At 40.1% G+C, this 24,566-nt stretch overlaps 1 protein-coding gene across 1 annotated transcript in view; it reads left to right on the forward strand.

Annotated features, from left to right (window-relative positions):
• The window catches only part of LOC120999914 (cytochrome P450 2C5-like), a 32,292-nt gene extending 8,245 nt beyond the window's left edge, over positions 1-24,047 (forward strand). The window contains exons 3-9 of the mRNA XM_040430963.1: positions 94-243; positions 5,041-5,201; positions 10,799-10,975; positions 16,400-16,541; positions 16,918-17,102; positions 18,370-18,511; positions 23,872-24,047. Of these exons, the coding sequence (XP_040286897.1) occupies positions 94-243; positions 5,041-5,201; positions 10,799-10,975; positions 16,400-16,541; positions 16,918-17,102; positions 18,370-18,511; positions 23,872-24,047 (1,133 nt within the window). The remainder of the gene's footprint in view (positions 1-93; positions 244-5,040; positions 5,202-10,798; positions 10,976-16,399; positions 16,542-16,917; positions 17,103-18,369; positions 18,512-23,871) is intronic.
• Positions 24,048-24,566: the final 519 nt, after the last annotated feature.

Genomic DNA, 24,566 nt, shown 5'->3' on the forward strand with positions numbered 1-24,566 from the left:
CAGACTGACTTGTCCAGCCTAAATAGACTTCAGTTTATGCAGTAAAAGCCATAGGTTGAACTCGATGGACTAACATTTGCTTATTTCATTCAGGTATTCTTTTTTCTCGTGGAGAAAACTGGAAAGTGATGAGAAAATTCACTTTGGCAACATTAAGAGATTTTGGTATGGGAAAGAAGACACTAGAGGAGAAGATCAATGAAGAATGTGAAAACCTGGTACAGACATTTAGGTCTTATGGAGGTAAGGTTATAATGTCCGAAAACATTCAATAGAAATAAAGGAGAGAACCTGGACCAGAAGGGCTTACGTTTTACAGGAGATCATAGTTGCCCCATAGGTACAGGTGCTTTGGTTCAGCAGCTATCAGTACAGTGAATATTAAAGTGGTGAAGGACATCTATTTCCAGTTATTTCAATAACATTCATGTGGGGATACCCCTCAAAAGTACCTGAGTGGGACTAATGGTGACAATAGTCTCACCGATATTTCAAGATTCAAAGCTGCCAGTGGCCCACAGTGTGAAGTGTGGGGAAATATCCTTTTAACATATCAGTGAGACTATTGTCACCATTAGTCCCACTCAGGTACTGTTATTTCCCCACTGATATGTTAAAAGGATATTTCCCCACACTTCACACTGTGGGCCACTGGCAGCTTTGAATACCCCTCAAATCAAAAGGCTGCATTAAACTGGTATCAAACAAAAAACCTAGTCACTGTAAATGTGTCAATTGTTAAAGGGAACCTGTCACCGGGGTTTTGTGTATAGAGCTGAGGACATGGGTTGCTAGATGGCCACTAGCACATCTGCAATATCCAGTCTCCATAGCTCTGTGTGCTTTTATTGTGTAAAAAACCCGATTTGATACATATGCATATTAACCTGAGATGAGTCTCCTGTATGTGAGAGGAGTCAGGGACAGGACTCATCTCGGCTTAATTTGCATATGTATCAAATCGTATTTTTTACACAATAAAAGTGCACAGAGCTATGGAGACTGGATATTGCAGATGTGCTAGTTGCCATCTAGCAGCCAATGTCCTCAGCTCTATACACAAAATCCTGGTGACTGGTTTCCTTTAAATTAGATTTGCATTTCCTTCAGGAAATGCATAGTGCTTGAAAAGAGCAGAAAGTTTGGGTGTGCGGTCTGAGACTGGGTGGTAGCCTGTGACTGTAACATCATCCATGATGGGTCCTTCAGCTCTTGCAGTGCATTATATTAAATTGTATTGCAGTCCTCAGGACAGCAATACAGTTTTATCTGTATGGCAGGCAGTACATTTGGGGCCTGGGACAGAACATCCGGGGTCCAGGCTCTGAATGTTCTAACCTAGCAACACCCCTGTGTGGGTGTCTGCTGTATGAAACAGGAACCCAGCGGCTATGGCACCTGCTCCACTCAGGAGTAGACACAATCTTTAAAGACCCGTTCAATGGGAAGGAGATAAAAAAAATCCCTCTTACCATACATGTATGGTGCTGGGACTTAACTTTTTTTTTTTAATTCTTTCCACCTGCCCCAAAAAATATTTCCCCCATATGAGGGCACATTTTCTGTGGGGCAAGTTGTTAAACTTATATATATATATATATATATATATATATATATATATATTTTTTTTTTCTGTAGAGCCCTTTGAGGGTTTTTTTTTTTTTTTTTTTTTAGAGGGCTAACTAATCTTTTTGTACCATGTTGGGGTCTGTAACCTTTTTATATTTAATAGAATATTGCAATCTGAGATTGACAGACTGCATGTGAAGCTGTACCTCAGACACAGCTTAGCAGGCAGTAGGCGATGACGGGCCCGAAAACCTTCACAAGGCCGTAGGTGGTCATAGCAACTAATGAGCCCCGTGGCTTTGTTGCGTGTGCTTCGGTCAGAGGTAGCCCCTCTCCCTCTGTTCAGCCCTATAGATGCCACAGTATATAAGGGGTTAAAATAACTGAGATCTGTGTAATCACTGATTCTGGTGAATGCCAGCAGATGTCTGCTGTATTATACAGCTGGCACCCAAATGTATGGCATGAGCTCAGTGTGTAAACCAGCTCTATCCATCCCCTGCATGCTAATGCCATACACATACAGCATTAAGGGGTCAATCACGGGGACCAGAGGGTGACATTGGCATACTTAGTAGAGATGAGCAAACCTTTCAAGATGTGGTTTGTTTCAAGTTTGCTGAATTTCTTTAAAAAATTGGTTTGGAGTAATGCAAATTTGCACAGTATTTATAGAAGCCAAATGCATATTTTTGGTCTCTCTGATGATAAAAAGCACCCTGCAAGGCCAGCCTACCAAGCAAGGCAAACTTATCTTGTGACATTCTGGTTTTCTTGTCCTTCTAGAAAGATAACTAGCTTGCATGTTTTTTTTTGAGAGAAGTGTAAGCTTAGGGTACTTTCACACTTGCGGTTTTCTTTTCCGGCACAGAGTTCCATCAAAAGGGCTCAATGCCGGAAAAGAACTGATCAGTTATATCCCCATGCATTCTGAATGGAGAGCATTCAGGGGTGGATTAAGTGCATGATAGGCCCAGGGCTGTCTAACCAACTTGGCCCTCCATTTTTTTTTTTTTTTTTTTTTTTTTTTTTTGTATGAAGAGGCTGCGGTGCTTCATGAGCGCCACAGTCTCTTCTTAGGCCATATGACATCTTCATACAAAAAAAAAATACCCCAAATTGGGTCCTAAACTGAAGAATTTAGTCGCCATATTTAAAATACATATAATTATGATAAAAAAGACATGGAGAATACAGCACCACATACCTCTTACATCCAGGGACATCTCCTGTCATGTAGACTTTCTCTTCTCCTCAGTTTGACCCAGACCGCCATGACAAATTCTTTCAGCCACATTTCGTCTCTACAGTTTGTAATACAGACACATTAGATTTCTCAATTTTTCCATCAAACCCCCCCATCCTGGTGTCCCCACAGTGTCATCCTGCCACCCCCAATACTGTGCCCATTGTGCTCCCCAATGCCCCAGGTACTATACTGCTTAAAAAATAGTGACCCTAATAGACATAATTGGAGTCCTTTATGAAACTGGTGTAAAGTAGAACTGGATTTCCAAAAGAGCTGTCAAATATGAAAGGTGGAATCTGATTGGCTGCTATGGGCAACTAAGCCAGTTCTAGTTTACACCAGTTTGATAAATTACCCCAAATGTTCCTATAGTGTCCACAGCAGCTATAATGTCCCCTAGAGTGCCCCGAGTAATAATACCACCCTCTATTGTGCTCCAGGCAATAATCCCTGTAGTGTCCCCAAAAATAATAGAATTGCCCCTACAGTGCATCCCCAATAGCAACACCCCCATATAGTAATTTCCACCACACTGCCCCCACACAGTAATTTGCCCCCACACAGTAGTCCGGCTCCCATAATAATTTAGCCCCACATTCCCCCTCCCATGTACTCGAGGTCTCTCCCTTATGTCCTCCTCTGTGTATCGTTCCCCACATGTCCCCCAAAGTAGGCACATGAAATAAAAAAAAAATAAAAAAATGGAAAAGCTAAATACTCACCGTCCAGGGCCAGGCACTTGATCGCAGACTAAGGCGGGATGAGGCAGGCGTGCACACGTCAATGTGCTGTGTCCCGACACAGGCGAGTGATGACGTCATCACGCACGCCTGCGCCGGGATTTCACTACCGCATAGGCCTCAGGCCTACTAGGCCTGAAGCCTATGGCGGTGATAGGACAGGGAGCTATGCGCTCCCGTGCCCTGCCGCAGTATGTGGGCGTTCGGGTCGGCGCTGGGCCCCCCCAGCGGTGCTGGGCCCGGGGCTGCCGTCCCAAACGTCCCTATTGTAATCCGCCACTGAGAGCATTCCATTCAGGATGTCTTCAGTTCAGTCTTTGACTGACCAGGCAAAAGATAAAACCGCAGCATACTACGGACTTGTCTCCAGCCCAAAAAACTGAAGACTTGCTTCAATGCCGGATCAGCGTTTTTTTTTTCCATAGGAATGTATTCGTGCTGGATCCGGCATTCAAAATACCAGAATGCCGGATCCATCCTTCCGGTCTACGCATGTGCAGACCGAAAAGGTGAAAAAATAAAAATAAATACCGGATCTGTTTTGCTGGATGACACTGGAAAGACTGATCCGGCATTTTTAAGACTGATCAGTCTTTCAAATGCCATCAGTTGGCATACGTTTTGCCGGATACGGCAGGCAGTTCCGGTGACAGAACTGCTTGCCGGATCACTCTGCCACAAGTGTGAAAGTAGCCTTAGTAGGATCTAGTTTGCTTGTCTTTCTTTCAGTTGACTATTACTTTGTCTTTCTCTGGTTCATCAGTAATTAATCCCAAAATGGGAAAATGGATTTCCTCATTCTTAAAGGGGCTGTCGCTTTTGCTAAATTGATGACCTATCCTCAAGTCAACAGGAAGGAGCCATCCCTTTGAACTGAATGGGGGCAATGGAGCTGTAATTGCACCTGCTCACTGCTACGGGGTGAGGAGGACACGGCACTCGTATGAGCAATGTGTTCTCTTCACACAGCTGATCAGCAGTTGGGCCCCCGCCAATCTGATATTTACAACCTATCCTGAGCATAGGTCACAAATAATGCAAAAGTAGACAAGCCCTTTAATTCTAACAAGTGCAAATATTTTGCAATTTTGTTTCAGAGACATGCCTAAAAAACCTTTGCATTTTGTAATCCAGCTTTCTTTACAAAAGGGCTTTTAAAAAATTAAGAGTTTCTCAACTACAGCATACCCCTCCAGCCTTTTTCCCCATGCTTATGTAGGAAAATGGCTTTTAGGACAAAAGCACTTTTATCTATATAGAAAGGCAGAGAGACTTATTATGGATAGTGTGTAGTATGCGGAGTAAAGAGTATTCATATTCTCATATCTTGCACGCTAGCTCTCACTTGTACACATTGCCAACTGGGTCTCCAACCGTCCATAAATTTCTGGACAGTCTGTAAAAGTAGGTGTCTCTTTTCCAGTGTCCGTGATTTTTGTCTTGTCTTTTTTGAAATTGACCTGCTCTTCAAATTACTTTTAGGAAAACCCTTTGAAAACCAGTCCATCATGAATACTGCTGTAGCCAACATAATTGTGTCCATACTGCTGGACTATAGATTTGAATATGATGACCCTACAGTACTGAAGCTTATGAACTTGGTTAATGAAAATATCAGGATCATGGGAGATGTTATGGTCCAGGTAAGGTCTTCTAAACAAGAAATCTGATGTTAAAGTTGTATTCCAGTAGGTAAAAGTGATTGCCTATCTAGGGGATAACTATCAGATCAGTGGGGATCCCACTGATCACGAGAACGGGGACCCCGTACCCCTTGCAGGTGACTGCTGCTCCACTGAAATGACTGGAGTGGGCAGTCTCACGTGTGTGTGTGTGTGTGACCACTCCATTAATTTTTATTGGTGTTCTGGAGATAGCCGAGTGCTGTACTCTGCAATCTCCTGAACTCCCGTAGAAATGAATGGAGCGGCCATGCCCATTTGTGACCAGCTGCTCTGGACCTTTCAGTGGAACAGGGGGCTCTGAGGGGGTTACTGGGACCCTGTTCATGTGATCAGTTCCTGCAGTAGGACCTCCACCAATCTCTATCCCATATCCTGTGGCTATATAGAACCCTCTAGTGCTATACCCTTAACAGCAGGTTTTACCCCTTAAGGACCGTGCCATTTGTCACCTAAAGGACCAGACTGATTTTTGCAAATCTGACAAGTCACTTTATGTGGTGATGACTTTAAAACGCTTTTACTTATCCAAGCCATTCTGAGATTTTCTTGTCACATATTGTACTTCCTAACAGTGGAAATATTTCACTTTTTATAAAAATCACAACTTTCCAAATTTCAATTTCTCTGCTTTTAAAACAGATAGTGATACCTCCAAAAATAGTTATTACTTTACTTTCCCCATATGTCTTCTTGTTTGGATCACTTTTGTGAATGCCATTTTATTTTTTGGGGATGTTAGAAGGCTTAAGTTTAGAAGCAAATCTTGAAATTTTTTTCATCACTTCCAAAACCCACTTTTTAAGGACCAGTTCAGGTCTGAAGTCACTTTGTGAGGCTTACATGATAGAAACCACACAAATGACCCCATTTTAGAAACCACACCCCTCACGGTATTAAAAATTGATTTTACAAACATCGTTAATCCTTTAGGTGTGCCACAAGAATTTCACTTTTTGGTAGATTTTCTATTTTAATTATTAAAAAAGAAAATTCCACTAACAAAGCCATGATTAACACCCAAACTAAACTCTATTTATTGCCCTGATTCTGTAGTTTACAGAAACACCCCGTATGTGGTCGTAAACTACTGTATGGCCACACAGCAGGGCGCAAAAAGAAAAGGAATGCCATATGGTTTTTGGAAGGCAGATTTTGATGGACTGGTTTTTTGACACCATGTCCCATTTGAAGCCCCCCTGATACACCCCTAGAGTAGAAACTCCAAAAAAAGTGACCCCATTTTAGAAACTACACCCCTCAAGGTATTCAAAACTGATTTTACAAACTTTGTTAACCAATAATCTAAAATGAATATGAAATTTCAGAATTTTACTTATATTTTTTTTTTTTTTCATCTAACAAAGCAAGGGTTAACAACCAAACTAAACTCTATTTATTGCCATGATTCTGTAGTCTACAGAAACAACCCATATGTGGTCGTAAACTGATGTACGGGCACATGGCAGTGTGCAGAAGGAAAGGAACGCCTTATGGTTTTGGAAGGGCAGATTTCACTGGAATAATTTTTAACTTGCCATGTCACATTTGAAGACCCCCCCCCCCCCCCTCCCCCGAGGCACCCGTAGAGTAAAAACTACAAAGTTACCCCATTTTGGAAACTACGGGATAAGGTGACAGTTTTATTGGTACTATTTTAGGGTGCAGATGATTTTTTTTGGTTGCTCTATATTTGGAGGTCAAGTACTGAGGGAAAAAGGTGGGAACTCGCCCAAGATCCACTTTTATTAATTTTTTTTATTATAAAATCAGGGGAAAGGGGCATTTTTCTCTTATGCAAATTAGTTTTTTTAAACTTTCTGTCCAACTCTGGGACTTCAACTTTTGGGGTTCTGATCCCCTCTGCAATGCATTAATTTACAATACATCTGTATTGTAATGCATTGCCTGTTAGTGTATGACTCTGTGTAATACACAAACGGGTTGCCTAGGAGACCCAGCCTGAGGCTGGATCTCCTCTGAACCCATAGAAGGCAGGTCCCGATGCTGTACAAAGCATTAGGCAGTCTCTGCACAGCATCGGGCTGCCTTGTTACACATCAGGTCCCCACCACAGCAGCGCAGAGACTCTATTCGCTTCCTCACCCACCAGAAACTACTTCTACGTCATGGTCAGCGCGGACTGCGGCATAGAAAAGGTTAATCTGCCAAACTCGCTGTAAACAGCGATGTCAGCGGATACAGCAGGGGCCTGGCTACCAGGTACTGCGAGACCCCTGCAGTGATCGGGAGCGCACCGCTCCGGTGCCCACCCGATCAGCCCACCGTGCATGTATGGCGGAATGCATTCTGGCAATGCATCCCCTGCTGTACATGCAGGGAGTTTTCCATTAAGGGGTTAAAGCAAACCTCAATGTGATATCCATTTTCATACTCCAAAGCTTCCAAAAATGGTCTCTATCTGGGGCAGATGATAACACACAAAGTGTTGTGGGAATAAGCAGTGACTTCTTGGGATAGTGTCTAAAAATTATGCCTTTAACAAGCAGGTCCCTGTTTATATGCACATGTTAATGTCAATCATCAATCAGGGACAGCCCCCACACACAACTTCCTGTCATGTGACCTTCCTCCCTGAAGGTTGTGCCCTGCAACATGGACAGTAAAATGGTGATGCATGAATCAAATCTTTTGGATTTGTTTTGCGGAAAAATAAATTGTAATAGTTTCAACAAATCTGATTTAATTTGAAGTTGATTCTCTAATCCTTAAACAGTACATTCTTCCCCCATCCCCTGGGGCCTAAGTGCATGACCTTAGATTTATCCACCTTGAACTTAATTTGCCTTTTTTTGCCCAAGGCTCCATCTTAGGGCTCCTGCACATGACCGTATGTATTTTGCAAAACCCAAAATACGGATCCGCAAAAAAACTGACGTGACATCGATATTGCATCATATTTTTTTAATTTTTTGATCCATTGTAACTGCCTGTCTTTGTCTGCAAAATGGACAAGAATAGGACATGTTCTATTTCTTTTACGAACGTACGGAAATGGAATGCAGTCATTTCAGGTTTTTTTTTTTGGTTCTTTTGCGGACCCGTTGAAATAAAGTTGCGCACATGGACCTGTAAAAATTTGTTCAGGAGTCCTTAACCAAATCTCCCTCATCAGCTAACTGAACAAAAAATTTGACAAAAATCTGATAAGCCCCTATTCATCATTTTGCCTTGGCACAGCTGGCCTGGGAGTGCAGGGAGAACTTTTTGAGCAGCAGCTTCTTTCAAGACAATGATTCTAAAAGGACGGGATGTCTCGTAGAGAAGAGAAACTTTTACACAGACCACAACTAGTTTAGTGTTGGGAGACAATTACTAGTTTAGATTTAACAAGGCATACTGTAACACCAAATCTATTGCTACGCTAGAAACGGGAACTGCACTTTTATTTTTGTTAAGCAGAAAGTGCACTGTTTTTCCACTTCCCAACAACAGCCATACATGTAGTCTTTAAAGATGGCACACATTTAGGAGTTGAGCTGTGGCTGCGTCGCCAAATGCCGGCCACTTTACGTAGAAAACACCCGGTGGAGTAGGTGACTGAAGACGACGCTGATCAGACTTTTAACCCCTCAGATGCCAGAGTAAACTGCAGGAGTCTCTCATTCCTGGTGACCAAATGGCCGCTGTGATGAAACATGTGAGGAGGAGCCATTTGGTTGACGGCCTGGGAGCCTTCTGAAGGCTCCAAGGTCTGACATAAGAATTTTACTATAAGCCCTGCCTGCAGTGATTTTTCCAGACTGCAATGTGAAATGATTGCAGTCGGATAGAAGGGATCAAAGAGTTGCATGTTGAAGTCTCCTAGGGATTGAAAAATGTGAAAGTTTTAAAGAAAAAACGATTAAACTTTAAATTTGCTCCCTAATTCATTTTAAAAATAAAAATATATACAATGAAAACGGAACATTTAAAATCAAAAAATGTATCCCATACAGTATGTTGAATGGCGTAAAAAATCAAAATGACCATCCTTTTTTGTTTTAAAATGCTAATAAAATGTGTGTGTATATAGCTCAAAATAATATTGGAAAACTACAGTTCACCCTACATAACTTGGCCCCTGCACAGCTCGGTAAATGTACATATATAAAAAAAAATATGGGGTTCAGAATATGATGAATCCTATTTATTTTTCAAAGTTTTCTATTTTGTATAAAAAACATACTACCGTATACAAATGTGGCATTGTTGTAATGGTACTGATCCACAGAATGAACAGTTGCTGCATATGCAATGCTATAAAACAGAACACAGACCATTCTGCCAATTTCATTTAAGCTTTTTCAGCTTCCCTGTACATTAAATGGAATGGTTAAGTGATGCCATTGGAAAGTAAAACTTGATCTGCAAAATTAAGCCCTGATTTGGCTATATGAGAAAAAGGCTCCTGGAAGAAGGGGAGTAAAGAAACTAAATGGCTGTTTCAGGAACAGGGTGTTTTAGTCCCCTCTGTTTATTCTTAGGCAGTTTACAATATGTTGCTGTCACTTTGACATTACTAATGCTGTTTTGTCTTTTAATCCTTTAACTACCAGCAACATACAAGTACGGTGCTGAAGTGATAATCTAACATGGCGCCTGCTCGCATGCGCAGCGGGCATCGTGGCCGGCAGGTCTCTGCTGTTTCAAACAGCAGAGACCCTCGGTTAATTACCGCGACTGGCAATAATGCTGATTGCGGTAATTAAAGTTTCTTTTTAGATGTCGTGATCAAGTGAGATCATGGCACCTAAAGAGTCAAAAATGTATGTAAAATAAATAGTTTAAATCGCCATCCTTTCCATATAATAAATAAATGCCTAAACAAATATAAACATCATGGATATCAATGTGACCGAAAACGCCCATACTATTTAAATATAAAAATATTTTTCCAATACGGCAAATGGCGTAACGGGGGGGGGGGGGGGAAGGGGAAAAAAGGTCAGTTTGACTTTTTTTCATTGCTTCTCTTACCCAAAAATATGTAAATGTACTAAAAAATCACACTCTACAACAAAATGGTATCAATAAAAACTACAGATTGTTCGGCAAAAATCGAGCCCCCACAAAGCTGGTAAAGCTTGAAAGGGGTCATAGGAGACCTCCAGTGTGTACAATTTTTCAGGGCAACTGAATTTATTTAGACCCAAATGGAATCTGATGACTGGTTCTTTCAAACTGAACGCAAAACACATTTTGGGAAATTCACTCATCTCTAATCGGAACACATTAATCACATTAATGCCAGTGAAAAATAAAGTGGAAACATGCTTTCCCCAGCTCCCATCGTTCCTCACTGCAGTGAAAACCTCCTTCCACAAGTAAAGCAACATGAAGTCCTGCATCCTCTATGCACCAAGCTGAACTACAGGTTTAGGAAAGGTGACATTAGTATATCTTAGCATCTAAGTCTTTTTATTGAAGCACTCTGACCATTCATCTGTAGATTGGTAGGAGATCAAGGAGGAGCTGAAACTCAAGATTTCCCCACGGTAGGTTAGATTGTATATTACATTAGATTGAACTAACAGTTGTCATCTTTATATATTAAGCTGTACAACAGTTATCCCACGCTGATCGGCTGGCTACCTGGGAGCCATAGAAAACTGGCTGAAAATTACAGAGTAATGCAAGATTTTGTTATGGCCACATTTGCCAAACCTGGAAAAGATTTTGATGTGAACAATCAGAGAAGCTTCATCGAGGCTTTCCTGGCTAAACAACTAGAGGTAAATATGATATTTATAAACCAGATAAAGGACGGCTCTGCCTCCTGATTTGGGATGGGCAGGTGCACCTATCTGATGTCGCACTCAAAGCACCGAATAATATTGAAGAAATAGAGATGGGCACTCTAATATCCGGAACCACCGGGTGATAAATTTAATATTTTAATAAAATTGATATCAATAACATAAATAATCACTATCATAAACACAATATCATAAAATACAGATAATAAAAATAGGACTAATAGCCAAATGTATTCAATCTATATATATATATATATATATATATATATATATATATATATATATATATATATATATATATATATATATATATATATAATAGTCACTAAAGACAGAATTTGAGGTAGATAGGGTTAATAAGCTGCCTGTGAGACAGACTCCGATTGCAATAGTTAAATACGTCGGGTGAGTATTCAGTGAGTGTTCAGTGAGCACCTGCAGATGCTCATCACCAAGTGAAGTGTTACATAAAAGGAAAATTTATAAACGTGACAGGTCTTTCAAATGAAGTGTAATCCAAACAGCAAAAAAATATATGAATAGAAAAATAAACGTTGGTGATCACTTGCAAATCGTGCAAAGAAAAATATCAATTTATACTGTGAAGTGTTCCTTTGTTTCAAAATAGAAAATAATCAGGGTGTATATACTACCCGCATTCAAGAGGAGTTTTATAGTGGCAGTTCCACGACTCTAGCAAATGTCTCCTAATACAAATATTTGCTCCAATAATAATCACTTTCCACGGATTTGGGCAAATACAAAGGTTTTAGCAGTCACTCCTGTTTAAAGTGGTACTCACGCTTAATACTGTGGTTCAGTCTGTAGCGTGGCTGCAAGAAAGGCTCATGTATAGAGTGAAGAGGTACCTTGCTGGTATACCTGACTGATATACCTGGACTCTATGGTCCGCTTCCACTGTTAATCGCAGTTGTCCAGAGCTGTCCGTAGTCCACAGGTCTCGCTCTGTTTAAATCATAGACAGAGTTCCGGTCAGTCTGCAATGGGCGTTTTACCCTGCTCCGGATCGCTGGTTTAATTGTTCCAGCTGATTTTTCTGCTGTCCTTAAGTTACCAGACTGGCCAGTAGATCTGGTATTTATTCGGTTGAAGCGCTTATCCTAGATGACAATATCGTTCTGCCGGGATTAATTTCTTATCCGTCCACGCCAGACGCGTTTCAAAGGTTACTACCTTCTTCCTCAGTGGCTTTGACAAGAACTACCTGGATATCCGGCTTTTATACCTCTGGCTATCCGTGGAATTCATCATTAACCCTACACTGGGTCATGTGGATCTCGTAATCTTTTAATCAATTGGCTTTATTTCCACTCCGGTTTATATGCGGTTTTGTTCTATGATTCTATAATACCACTAACACAAGAGCTCTGGATTAGCTCTAAAATGAATCTTATAAGTCTGAAAGTTTTTCCAGTCGTATATCCTTTCATCACATTTCCTATGCGTTATTTGTAGGTGCGTTTTTTTTTGCTAAAGTTTTTTTCAATAGTTTTTTCAATAAACTCCTACATTCTTTCATGACCACACTTGCTTTGGCTTGTTTGTAATCTATGCAATAGATTGCTTTTATGGGGGCTGGTTATATTCTCACCTTATCTGATTACCTCTTCCATAATGCAAAATCAATTAGCGGCGATGCATACCATAGACCCATAACATATTTTGGCGTATCACTATATAATACAGGATCACTTATTAGTTTCCATATCTGATGAAATGGATTACTCATAACATACAGTACTTGATATATATAGACAATATACAAATCCATAAATAACATACATAAAATTATTATTTAATAAATATCATAATGTCATAAAATACACAATTTTTATTTAAAATATATAAAATATTATATTCAAGAGAGAAATTCATACGGATATATTAAAGAGGCATATACAGGAAATTTATACAAGGAAATTCTGGTTGAAGGAATGGATCATGGTTTAACTCCATATAGTGCATTTATAGTAGATTCTAATCTGATGTATCGTTATAGTCAAGGGAATAATATGTGTTTTCATATACAGATGAGCTCTCATGATGTGTTTGGGTTGGAAAACACATATTATTCCCTTGACTATAACGATACATCAGATTAGAATCTACTATAAATGCACTATATGGAGTTAAACCATGATCCATTCCTTCAACCAGAATTTCCTTGTATAAATTTCCTGTATATGCCTCTTTAATATATCCGTATGAATTTCTCTCTCTTGAATATAATATTTTATATATTTTAAATAAAAATTGTGTATTTTATGACATTTTTATGATATTTATTAAATAATAATTTTATGTATGTTATTTATGGATTTGTATATTGTCTATATATATCAAGTACTGTATGTTATGAGTAATCCATTTCATCAGATATGGAAACTAATAAGTGATCCTGTATTATATAGTGATACGCCAAAATATGTTATGGGTCTATGGTATGCATCGCCGCTAATTGATTTTGCATTATGGAAGAGGTAATCAGATAAGGTGAGAATATAACCAGCCCCCATAAAAGCAATCTATTGCATAGATTACAAACAAGCCAAAGCAAGTGTGGTCATGAAAGAATGTAGGAGTTTATTGAAAAAACTATTGAAAAAACTTTAGCAAAAAAACCGCACCTACAAATAACGCATAGGAAATGTGATGAAAGGATATAAGACTGGAAAAACTTTCAGACTTATAAGATTCATTTTAGAGCTAATCCAGAGCTCTTGTGTTAGTGGTATTATAGAATCATAGAACAAAACCGCATATAAACCGGAGTGGAAATAAAGCCAATTGATTAAAAGATTACGAGATCCACATGACCCAGTGTAGGGTTAATGATGAATTCCACGGATAGCCAGAGGTATAAAAGCCGGATATCCAGGTAGTTCTTGTCAAAGCCACTGAGGAAGAAGGTAGTAACCTTTGAAACGCGTCTGGCGTGGACGGATAAGAAATTAATCCCGGCAGAACGATATTGTCATCTAGGATAAGCGCTTCAACCGAATAAATACCAGATCTACTGGCCAGTCTGGTAACTTAAGGACAGCAGAAAAATCAGCTGGAACAATTAAACCAGCGATCCGGAGCAGGGTAAAACGCCCATTGCAGACTGACCGGAACTCTGTCTATGATTTAAACAGAGCGAGACCTGTGGACTACGGACAGCTCTGGACAACTGCGATTAACAGTGGAAGCGGACCATAGAGTCCAGGTATATCAGTCAGGTATACCAGCAAGGTACCTCTTCACTCTATACATGAGCCTTTCTTGCAGCCACGCTACAGACTGAACCACAGTATTAAGCGTGAGTACCACTTTAAACAGGAGTGACTGCTAAAACCTTTGTATTTGCCCAAATCCGTGGAAAGTGATTATTATTGGAGCAAATATTTGTATTAGGAGACATTTGCTAGAGTCGTGGAACTGCCACTATAAAACTCCTCTTGAATGCGGGTAGTATATACACCCTGATTATTTTCTATTTTGAAACAAAGGAACACTTCACAGTATAAATTGATATTTTTCTTTGCACGATTTGCAAGTGATCACCAACGTTTATTTTTCTATTCATATATTTTTTTGCTGTTTGGATTACACTTCATTTGAAAGACCTGTCACGTTTATAAATTTTCCTTTTATGTAACACTTCACTTGGTGATGAGCATCTGCAGGTGCTCACTGAACACTCACTGAATACTCACCCGACGTATTTAACTATTGCAATCGGAGTCTGTCTCACAGGCAGCTTATTAACCCTATCTACCTCAAATTCTGTCTTTAGTGACTATTATATATATATATATATATTAGATTGAATACATTTGGCTATTAGTCCTATTTTTATTATCTGTATTGTATGATATTGTGTTTATGATATTGTGATTATTTATGTTATTGATATCAATTTTATTAAAATATTAAATTTATCACCCGGTGGTTCCGGATATTAGAGTGCCCATCTCTATTTCTTCAAATATGATATTTATACCTTCTATCATATCCACTGAATTTCATTTTGATAGTTTTTTTGTATTAGTTATTAAAAATCAGAATGTCAGGAAGCTCTCTGTATAATCCAAAACAAGGCTATAAAGGGGGGAAAAAAGGATTAGTCCAGTGAAACCAAATTCATGCCACTACCCGAACTGGGATATATGTAGCAATAAGGTCTCCTTCATAGTCATGCAATTAGCAATGTAGCTTTTTCTTCTCCGATCACTTTTGTGGTCTTCTCAAAAGGAGAACATGCCTCTAGGAATGCAGTTGGTGATCAGAATCTCTGGGACTGCAGATGTGTATACTTTGAAGGAAAGACAGTTCATAGCTAGTCAGTCGCACACAAGGTATTATATGAAAGGATAAGCGGGGATCCCCTAGCCAGTGGCTTACTCACAAGCTAATCCAGCGATATGGTCTACTTGTCAGAACATCGCTCACAAAGCGGATAATAGGAATGACACTTGATACACCTCCCACAACAATCTAGGAAGTCTGACACCATGAAATAAAAAAAATAGAAACTTAAGAAAAGAAACAAAGCAAACCATCTGTCAAAGTCCATATGGGACAGAAGAAAAACACGGCCAAGCAGGGGCTAGATATTCTTATATAGGCTCAAGCATTTATAATTCGATTTGATAAAAAATTCTATCTATCCTACTAGTACAGGGGGGTAGAAATACCTCATTGTTCTGCTGGTTAGGACTTGAGGGAAATTTTGATAAAAATTTGTGCCCACCCACCATGACAGGATAACCTCTTTTAGCTGGGACCCAAATCTATAATGACTCCTCTTCTTGTACCAACAGGATTTGAATTCAGGGGGAGTAGGATTCAGCTACAGTATACACTGTGCAATTAGATCACTGTCTGTCTAGGCTGTCCTTTGGACAAAAGATAAGATGTATCCACTGAGCCACAGTTCACATTTTCAACATTAAAATACAAAAAACAGTAACTTTAACACAACTTACAACATTTACTGATCAATAGTAAATTGAAGTGACTAGGACCCAGCTAGTCAATTGATTATTCCTTTACCTATACAGTAGGGACAAGCAAAATTCCTGTTTTGGTGCTTCCATTTGGGAAGATTGCAATATATATGGCACTCTGTTTGAAGAACACTGACCACAATACACTGGAAAATACATATTGCTCACTGAAGTGTTCATGTACATAAAGCCTTAGACGGACCACTGAGCAATGGCTGAACATTCATCCACACATCAATTACATGTAAAAAGGCAAATTAGACAAAGCAGTTGCTGGATAACTTCTAGAAAGAATTTAGGAAGCTACAGCTTTGAGCATTCTTAGACATCTAATACATTGGTCTGCATAGTATGTCACTCACCATAACTATTCACTTTCTGCATTAAGGGAAAACCTGAATCTAAATTATATTATAATAATGAAAATCTGAGCACACTGGTGATGGACCTGTTTGCTGCCGGAATGGAGACTACTTCAACCACTCTGCGATGGGGATTACTATTAATGATGAAATATCCTGAAATACAAAGTAAGAAAAATAAAATCCATAAGGCAATATTTTAATTTTGCCCCCATTCTTTAATGAAATGCAAAAACATATGGCTATTTTATCTGGTTGGGGATCTATATGCACATTAGTATAATGGTAGCACATGCTTTGGAATATTTAACTGCTAATGAATCTAACTTTTGGACATAAGGTTAAAAAAAAAATTGTGATACTGTAATGGGCACTTCAGTTACCCCAGAATAACGTAAAATATCAGTCTGAGATTCATTATGAAGTCATTTTTTTACCAATTGTTTTGTATAAAGATTTTATAGAATTGTACATTTAGTGTGCATGTAGATTGTAATTTTATATTATCTCTTTTTTTTTTTTTTTTTTTTTTTTTACTGAACAGAAAAGGTTCAAAATGAGATTGAAAGCGCTATTGGATCGACTCGAGCACAAACCGAACATAGGAAACTAATGCCCTATACTGATGCTGTCATTCATGAAATTCAAAGATTTGCTAATATAGTACCTGGAAACCTCCCACATGCAGTAGATAAAGATGTGACCTTTAGGGGTTATTTTATTCCAAAGGTGAGGAGATATTGCATCATATAACATGCCTATATGGACAAGTTTTATATATACATGGTGGACCATTTGATGCCACGATCCAACTACCTGTTAATTACCCAAAGTGTAATTTATCAACAAAAAAAGTTTACAATGTATAAGGTTATCTAACTTTCTGCATCAGTTCTTAAAGGGGTTTTCCAAGCTTTTAATATTGATGACCTATTCTCAGGATAGGTCATAAATATCAGATCAACAGTGGTCTGACACCAGGCACCTTGCTTATCAGCTGTTTAAAGAGAAGGCACACGCCATGCATGTGTACCATCTCCTGTCTCTTCCTGCTCGCTACTGCTATATCTCTGGCTGGAAGAGACAGGAGACAGCACGCGCCTTCTCTTCATACAACTGATGTGCCTTGTTTCTGACATCCCACCCCTGATCTGATATTGATGACCTATCCTGAGGATAGGTCATCAATAATAAAAAGCCTGGAAAACCTTTAAGTTTTTTTTTCCAAAAAATGTATACTTGCAGTAATGATATGGGATGAAGGACATTCAAATGTTGTTTTTTTCTAAATACATATACCAGAACTTGGCCAAACTTGCATGTAGTGAATAGAAGAGAAAGCCAGACTCTCCTAGCAACTTGCCTCCTCACTAACAAAAGAATCAGCCATTCCAAAATGTCCATCTTTATTTCTCCCAACATCAGCCATCAGGCAGAGTGACACCATGCACATTATATGGTCTTCCAGACCTGCCAAAATCCCATCAGTGTGTTTGGCAAATACAGATCTAATATGTTTAGTCAACTTCAGTCCTAGACTTTCAGAATGTTGATTGCTTTATAACCTAGTTATGTGTAGCCAAGTGATTGACTTAAATAACATTGATCCAAGGCATGATTGTAAAATCACTTTCCCTTCCATAGCCACTGGCTTCTGTTATAATTGTGGCGAGGATACAAAAATCAGTACCCCCTATAGCTTTAATTAAAGAGACTTTGTTTGTTTGTTTAACTTTATAACTGATACAAAAGTCCCCCCCCCCCCCCCCCCCCCTTCCCCAATAAAAAAAAGCTACTGGGATCTGTGACCAATTTTTAATTTGCAGAAGAACTCAGAAGCAAGTGTGTACTTTCCCTACAGTGCCCCCACTGGAGAAATTAAGCATTACATGGTAACCATAATATCAATGGGCCATCCATGTAATGCACTTTCATGACACTTTGTAGTCACTGTTTCGTATTCTATATACACTCTCACATTGTATTTTTATACTAGGGCACATTTGTTATTCCATCGCTGCACTCTGTGCTTAAAGATGAAACTTGCTTCGAGAAGCCGGATGAGTTTTATCCAGAACACTTCCTTGATTCAGAAGGAAACTTCAAGAAGAATGAAGCCTTTATACCATTCTCAATAGGTAAGGAAGTGAACATGGGTTTTAAAGGATTTGTCAAGTGTAATAGGCAAAAAAGGTGTGCCCTTTCAACAAAAAAAATAGTTGAATTAGTCTTACCGGTAATTCCTTTTTCGCGAATCCTCCATGACGGCACCTTACTTGGAGATTATCCTCCTCCAGGCAGGGACAGGAAGGTTCAAAAGGTCCCGCCTCCTCGCTTATCTTCAGTGTCTTCTGGACTTGACAGGCCCTTAACTTACACTCATTCGTAACCTTCACCAGTTACTTAACTATTCTGTTATACATATTAAATCGCATACATTTAACTTTAGACCAATTATTTAATTTCATAACTAGTCATATTTTTTGGGGGGGAGGAATATAAGCGGTGCCGTCATGGAGGATTCGCGAAAAAGGAATTACCGGTAAGACTAATTTAACTTTTCCCCTACATGACGGCACCTTACTTGGAGAACTAACAGATTAATATATTAAGGAGGGACAACTGCTTGTAAAACTTTCCTACCATAGGATAGGTCTCTTTTAGAATCAATATCTATCCTAGTGTTTTACAAAGGTATGAGGACTCGACCAGGTTGCTGCCCTACAGATTTGATCCAAGGAAGCAGATGCTTCTTCCGCCCATGAAGTCTATACTGCCCTTGAAGAATGAGCATTGATATTTACCGGGGGTCGTTCTCCTATTGCTATGTAAGCTTCTGAGATGGCCGATTTGAGCCAGCGTGCAATAGGTTTGGACGCTTTTAATCCTTTCCTACCCCCTAAGAATTGGATAAAGAGGTTATTAGATTTTCTCCAATCTTTAGTTTCCGATGTATACTTCAGAACACACCTTCTGACATCCAAAGTGTGAAAGACTTCTTCTTTTTTAGATCTGGGATTTTCACAGAATGAGGGAAGAACCACCTCCTCCATCCTATGGAACTCTGAGACCACCTTAGGTAGAAAGGAATCGTCGAATCTCAGAACTATTCTGTCATCCCTGATCATCATGAAGGGTTTTTTAAACGAGAAGGCCTGTATCTCATTAACCCTACGTGCAATAGTAATGGCCACTAGGAATACTAGTAAAAGTAATGGCCACTAGGAATACTGCTTTATGGGTCAGATATCTGATATTTGCTGATTCCAAGGGTTCAAAAGGGGGTTTAGTGAGACCGGAAAGAACAGTGTTTTAATACCACGAAGCAACCAGAGGTCTACTCCGGGGTCTGAGCCTGTCGGTTCCCTTCATAAAGCGAATGATCCACGGGTTAGATCCTATTTTTTTTTTTTCCATCTAAATAGGCGCTTAATGCTGAAATTTGTACTCTAAGAGTGCTAGGTTTTAAACCCTTATTAAAGCCTTCTTGGAGAAAGTCTAGAATAGACAAAATACTCCCCGCTGAGTTAGAAGGATTTTCTGAGCACCAGGAAACATATCTGTTCCAGATTTTACGGTAAATTCTATTTGTGATTTCTTTTTTGCTGGCTAGCATGGTATTGATTACTCTGTCAGACCCTAAGATTTTAAGACTGCCCTTTCAGGATCCAAGCCGAGAGGTGCAGACTTTGCGTCTTTGGGTGAAGAACCGGCCCTTGACTTAGGAGGTCTTCTGACGAGTGTAGAAGCCATGGTTCCTCCGTGGACATTTTTGCCAGGATAGGAAACAAAGATCTCCTTGGCCAGTTAAGAACAATTAGAATTACATTGGTCCTCTCCTTTTATTTTTCTGAGAATCCTTGGAATCAGAGGCAGAGGTGGGAAACAATATGCCAGTTGGAATTTCCAAGGAAGAGCCAGTGCATCTGTCCCTGCACTTCTCGGATCCCTTGGATCTAGGGAAAAGTAAGTTGGTAATTTCGCATTTATCTTGTTTGTGAGACCCCATTTTTGTGTTAAGGTTTGAAAAATTTCCTTTTAAACTCAACTCCCCCGGATCTAATTTCCTGTGGCTGAAGAAATCCGTTTGGATGTTTTGCATCCCCTTTAAAAAAAACGCTGATAGGGAGAGGAGATTCTCCTCTGCCCACAAGAAAATTTTGTTGGTTAGGGCTTCTAGTTGCTTGCTTTTCGTTCCTCCCTGGTTTATATATGCTACCACTGTCTTGTTGTCGGATCTTATTTGTACATTGGAACCCTTTAACTCCTCTGAGAAGTAACTTGGAGCCCCCCACACCGCCAGAAGTTCCCGGTGATTTGAGTATTTTTTTTCTGGAACTGGGACCACTCCCCTTGGGCCGACAATGCTTTGAGATGTGCTCCCCAGCCCCACAGACTGGCATCCATGGTGAGGATCATCTGATCTCACTATCCACGGTACTCCCTTTTGCAGGTTTGAACTTAATTCCCACCATTTTAGTGAGGACAGAATGTGATCTGGAATCGTTATTAGTCTGTCCAGGGAATCCTGTTTCCGGTTCCATATTTTTAACTTAAATGTCTGAAGAGGACAGGAATGTATTTGCACCCACTTCACTGCCGGGATACAAGCTGTAAAAAACCCCATCAGGGCCATAGTTTGTCTTATGGTGTGGGATTTTTGTTGTCTGAATTGTTTTACTTGGATTGGATTTTTGTTATCTTCTCTACTGGTAAAAAGCATTTTTGGCTCACGGAGTCTGAGAATTCCCCAAAAAACTATTTTTTTGTGTGGGAACTAAGTGAGACTTCTCCTGATTTAAAATCCAACCCAGTTCCTCCAGTCTGTCTATCGTTTTGGATAGATTGGTTTCTAGGTCCTTCTGGGAGTCCCCCACTATCAAAAGGTCATCCAGGTATGGAACTATCATTATTTTCTCCTTTCTCAGAGGGGTTATCACCTCTAGCATAATTTTCGTAAAAAGCCTGGGGGCAGTTGTTATCCCAAATGGTAGTGCTTGAAACTGGAAATGTTTTAGATGCCCTTGGATCCATACCGCTATTCTCAAGAATTGTTGTGACTCTGGATGAATGGGTACGTGAAAATACGCATCTTTAAATCTGTGGATGCTAGAAACGCCCCTTGTAAAATTTTGACCATGGTTTTTATAGATTCCATCTTGAATTTCTCGTACTTTATGGACTTGTTCAGGATTTTCATATTTATGATATGCATTTTCCCGTTTGGTTTTCTTACCAAAAAAAACCTGGAATAACAGCCCAGACCGAATTGATTCATCGGTACCGGAACTAAAACGTTCATCTGAACTAGCAGTTCGATTTCTTGCTCCATGCAAAGCTGAAGATGTTCCAAGCTCTGAACTGGAGTTTGAACAAATGGAGAGGGGGGACTCTTGACAAAGGGAATACTGTAACCTTTGTGGAGGGTATTTAATAACCAGCGGCTGCATGAGTATTTTTCCCAGCACTCCACGAATCTTCCCAGTCGTTCCCCCCCCCCCCCCCCCCCGGGCTCTGGCGTAATTTTTTGGAAAAATTCCTCAGCACGGGGAGAGAACATAAAACCCTTCCCTTTCTGTTTTCCCAATCTCCAGTTTTCTGTTTTACTCCTTTTTATTTTGAAAACTACCCTTTTTTTTTGGGGGACGAAAAAAAGTTTTCCTTTTTATCCTCTGGGAAGATTTTTGGAATCGGAGGCTTTCTCTAGAATTTTATTTAAGTCCTAACCAAAGAGAAGGTTACCATAAAACGGGATGTTGCATAATTTTGCCTTGGAGCCTGTGTCTCCAGACCAAGCTTTTAGCCAAAGTGCCCTTCTAGAGTTATTAGCTAGGGCCGTAGCTCTTGCGGTCAGCCTAACAGAATCCGCTGTTGTCTGACAAAAAATCTACGGCTTTTAATAAGAGAGGGAAGGAGTCTGCAAAGATTTTGTATGGGGTATTGGATTTTAATTTATCCAGTTGTACCAGCCAACTTTTTAGGGATCTAGCTACGGATGTGGCCGCGATATTGGGTTTAAATAAAGCCGCGACCGCATCCCAGGTTCTTAAGGTTAGCATCCACTTTTTTTTATCCATAGGATCACGTAATGATCCTGTATCTTCAAACTGTAAGGAAGAACCCTTAGCCAGTTTGGAGAGTGAGACATCAATTTTAGGACAATTTAAGAACTGGGATAATTCTTCGTCGAAGGGGAGCCTTTTCCTAATTGTTCGGGGTAGGAAAACTTTCATGTCTGGATTTTTCCACTCCCTCAAAAGACTGTAGATTTTTGTGTACAGGAAATACACTTTTTTTTTTTTTTTTTTTTCTTGGTTTCGAATACTGAAAACATTCTATCCTGGGCGGATCTATGTATTTATTTTTCTTTAATTTCCATGGTATCCCTGATCGCTTCCGCTTTCAATAGATCGTTTATATCGTCAGATGAAAATAAGTAATTTTTAAAATCGCCATCAGAGTCAGAACTACTACTACTACTCTCATTGCTATCTGTCTCAAGCCACCACTATTAGGCCCCCGGATGACGTCACCTGTCGGAGCTGAGAATCTCAGGCAGCGGACGGCCTAGGACCCGGAAGTGCTCATTTGAGTGTCCGGGTGCCGCTGCCTACCACTACGCGCTGGTGCGAGTTTTAAACGAAAAAGGACCGCGGCAGGCACTCCATGAAAATGGACTTACTTTCCCAAGGTAAGATTGTGGCTGGCGCAATGCACCCGCCATCCCGACATGGCTCCTGACCGGAGCGCAAAGGTAGTTCCTATCCTCTGCCTGGCAGGGACAGGAAGACACTGAAGATAAGTGAGGAGGCGGGCCCTTTTGAACCTTCCTGTCCCTGCCTGGCTGGAGGAGGATAATCTCCACGTAAGGTGCCGTCATGGAGGGGGGGGGGGGAAACTTCTGCTGTGCTGTAAACTCTTTTCTGGACTTGGCTGGATCAGGAGTGGCTTAGTCCTGTGACCTGCTGCAACCAATCATTGGCTTCAGTAGTCACATGTGCTTGAACAGCAAGTAACTAGCAATGACTTCATGAGCAGATGTAAACGATGAGATCAGTGACTGGCCACAGATCACAGGCTCAAACCACTTCTTTTTTGGGAAGAGGAATGGGCCAGCAGCACTGAAATGGCAGGACTTCAAACAGGTGAGTGTTGGGAGAGACATCAAGATTTGAGATCTCTTATTGGTATTTAAGCGGTTCCCCTTCCATGAGCCAGAATGGAGGTCTTTTCTGTAAAGTGGCTTCCATTCTGTTGGTCTCAAACCATCCATGTAACTCTTGGCTTCCATGTAATACTGCATTTCCCCTACAATGGGAAATAACAGTCCCAATCTTTGATGTGCCATTTATAAATTTGGGTTCTTAAGTGACAGACAGGTTTTGGACCTCTGTCACCAGGACCCTTGATGCAGCTCCTACCTCTGCTCCCCCTATAACTACACCTCTTAGTCGTTCGCTAAGGTTGGCCTTTATACTGTCTATTCGATTTTATCTAGGTAAAAGAAGTTGTGCCGGAGAGAACTTGGCAAAAATGGAACTGTTCCTGTTTTTCATAACCTTGCTGCAGAACTTCACATTCCAGGCCCCACCAGGCGCAGAGATGGACCTCAGTCCTGCTGTGGGACTCATTAGTTCCCCATTACCCCATGAAATCTGTGCAGTTCCTCGCTAATGAGACCTACCTAATGCTATAACAAAGCTGATATCTTGTTTTCCCGTAAAGCTTATTTTTGATTTTTTTTTTTGTTTTTTCCTATGCATATAGTAGTTATTGCACAATAGTGTATTCTATGTGTAATATAAAGTTGAGCATCTGAAATCTTTCAAATCTCCAAATAAAAATTTATTATAAGCAGAATTCTTGTATTTTGATTGACTGACAGTGCATTTGTTCCTGTATCAATGCAGTGTAACTTGCAGGGGGTGAGATCATCCCAAAAAATATAACTAAAAGTAGTGCAAGGTGATATTTTAGGTGCTTCCGTATCCTTTCCAGATTTGTTTGCAGATACAGCCATAAATAACAGCACACATGCCACAAAGCACTTGCTCTGGATGGAACCTGCAGATCATGTGACTACTGGTTCTGTGCTTATATTACAGTATAATGTTGTAGTCACCAAGCTAGCGGAAGCAGGTCATCCTTTGACCTAAAAATGATCTTGCATGTAACCTTTTCCATTTCCTTTAC

This window comes from Bufo bufo, chromosome 4 (genome assembly GCF_905171765.1).
Source record: "Bufo bufo chromosome 4, aBufBuf1.1, whole genome shotgun sequence".
Lineage (NCBI taxonomy): Eukaryota > Metazoa > Chordata > Amphibia > Anura > Bufonidae > Bufo > Bufo bufo.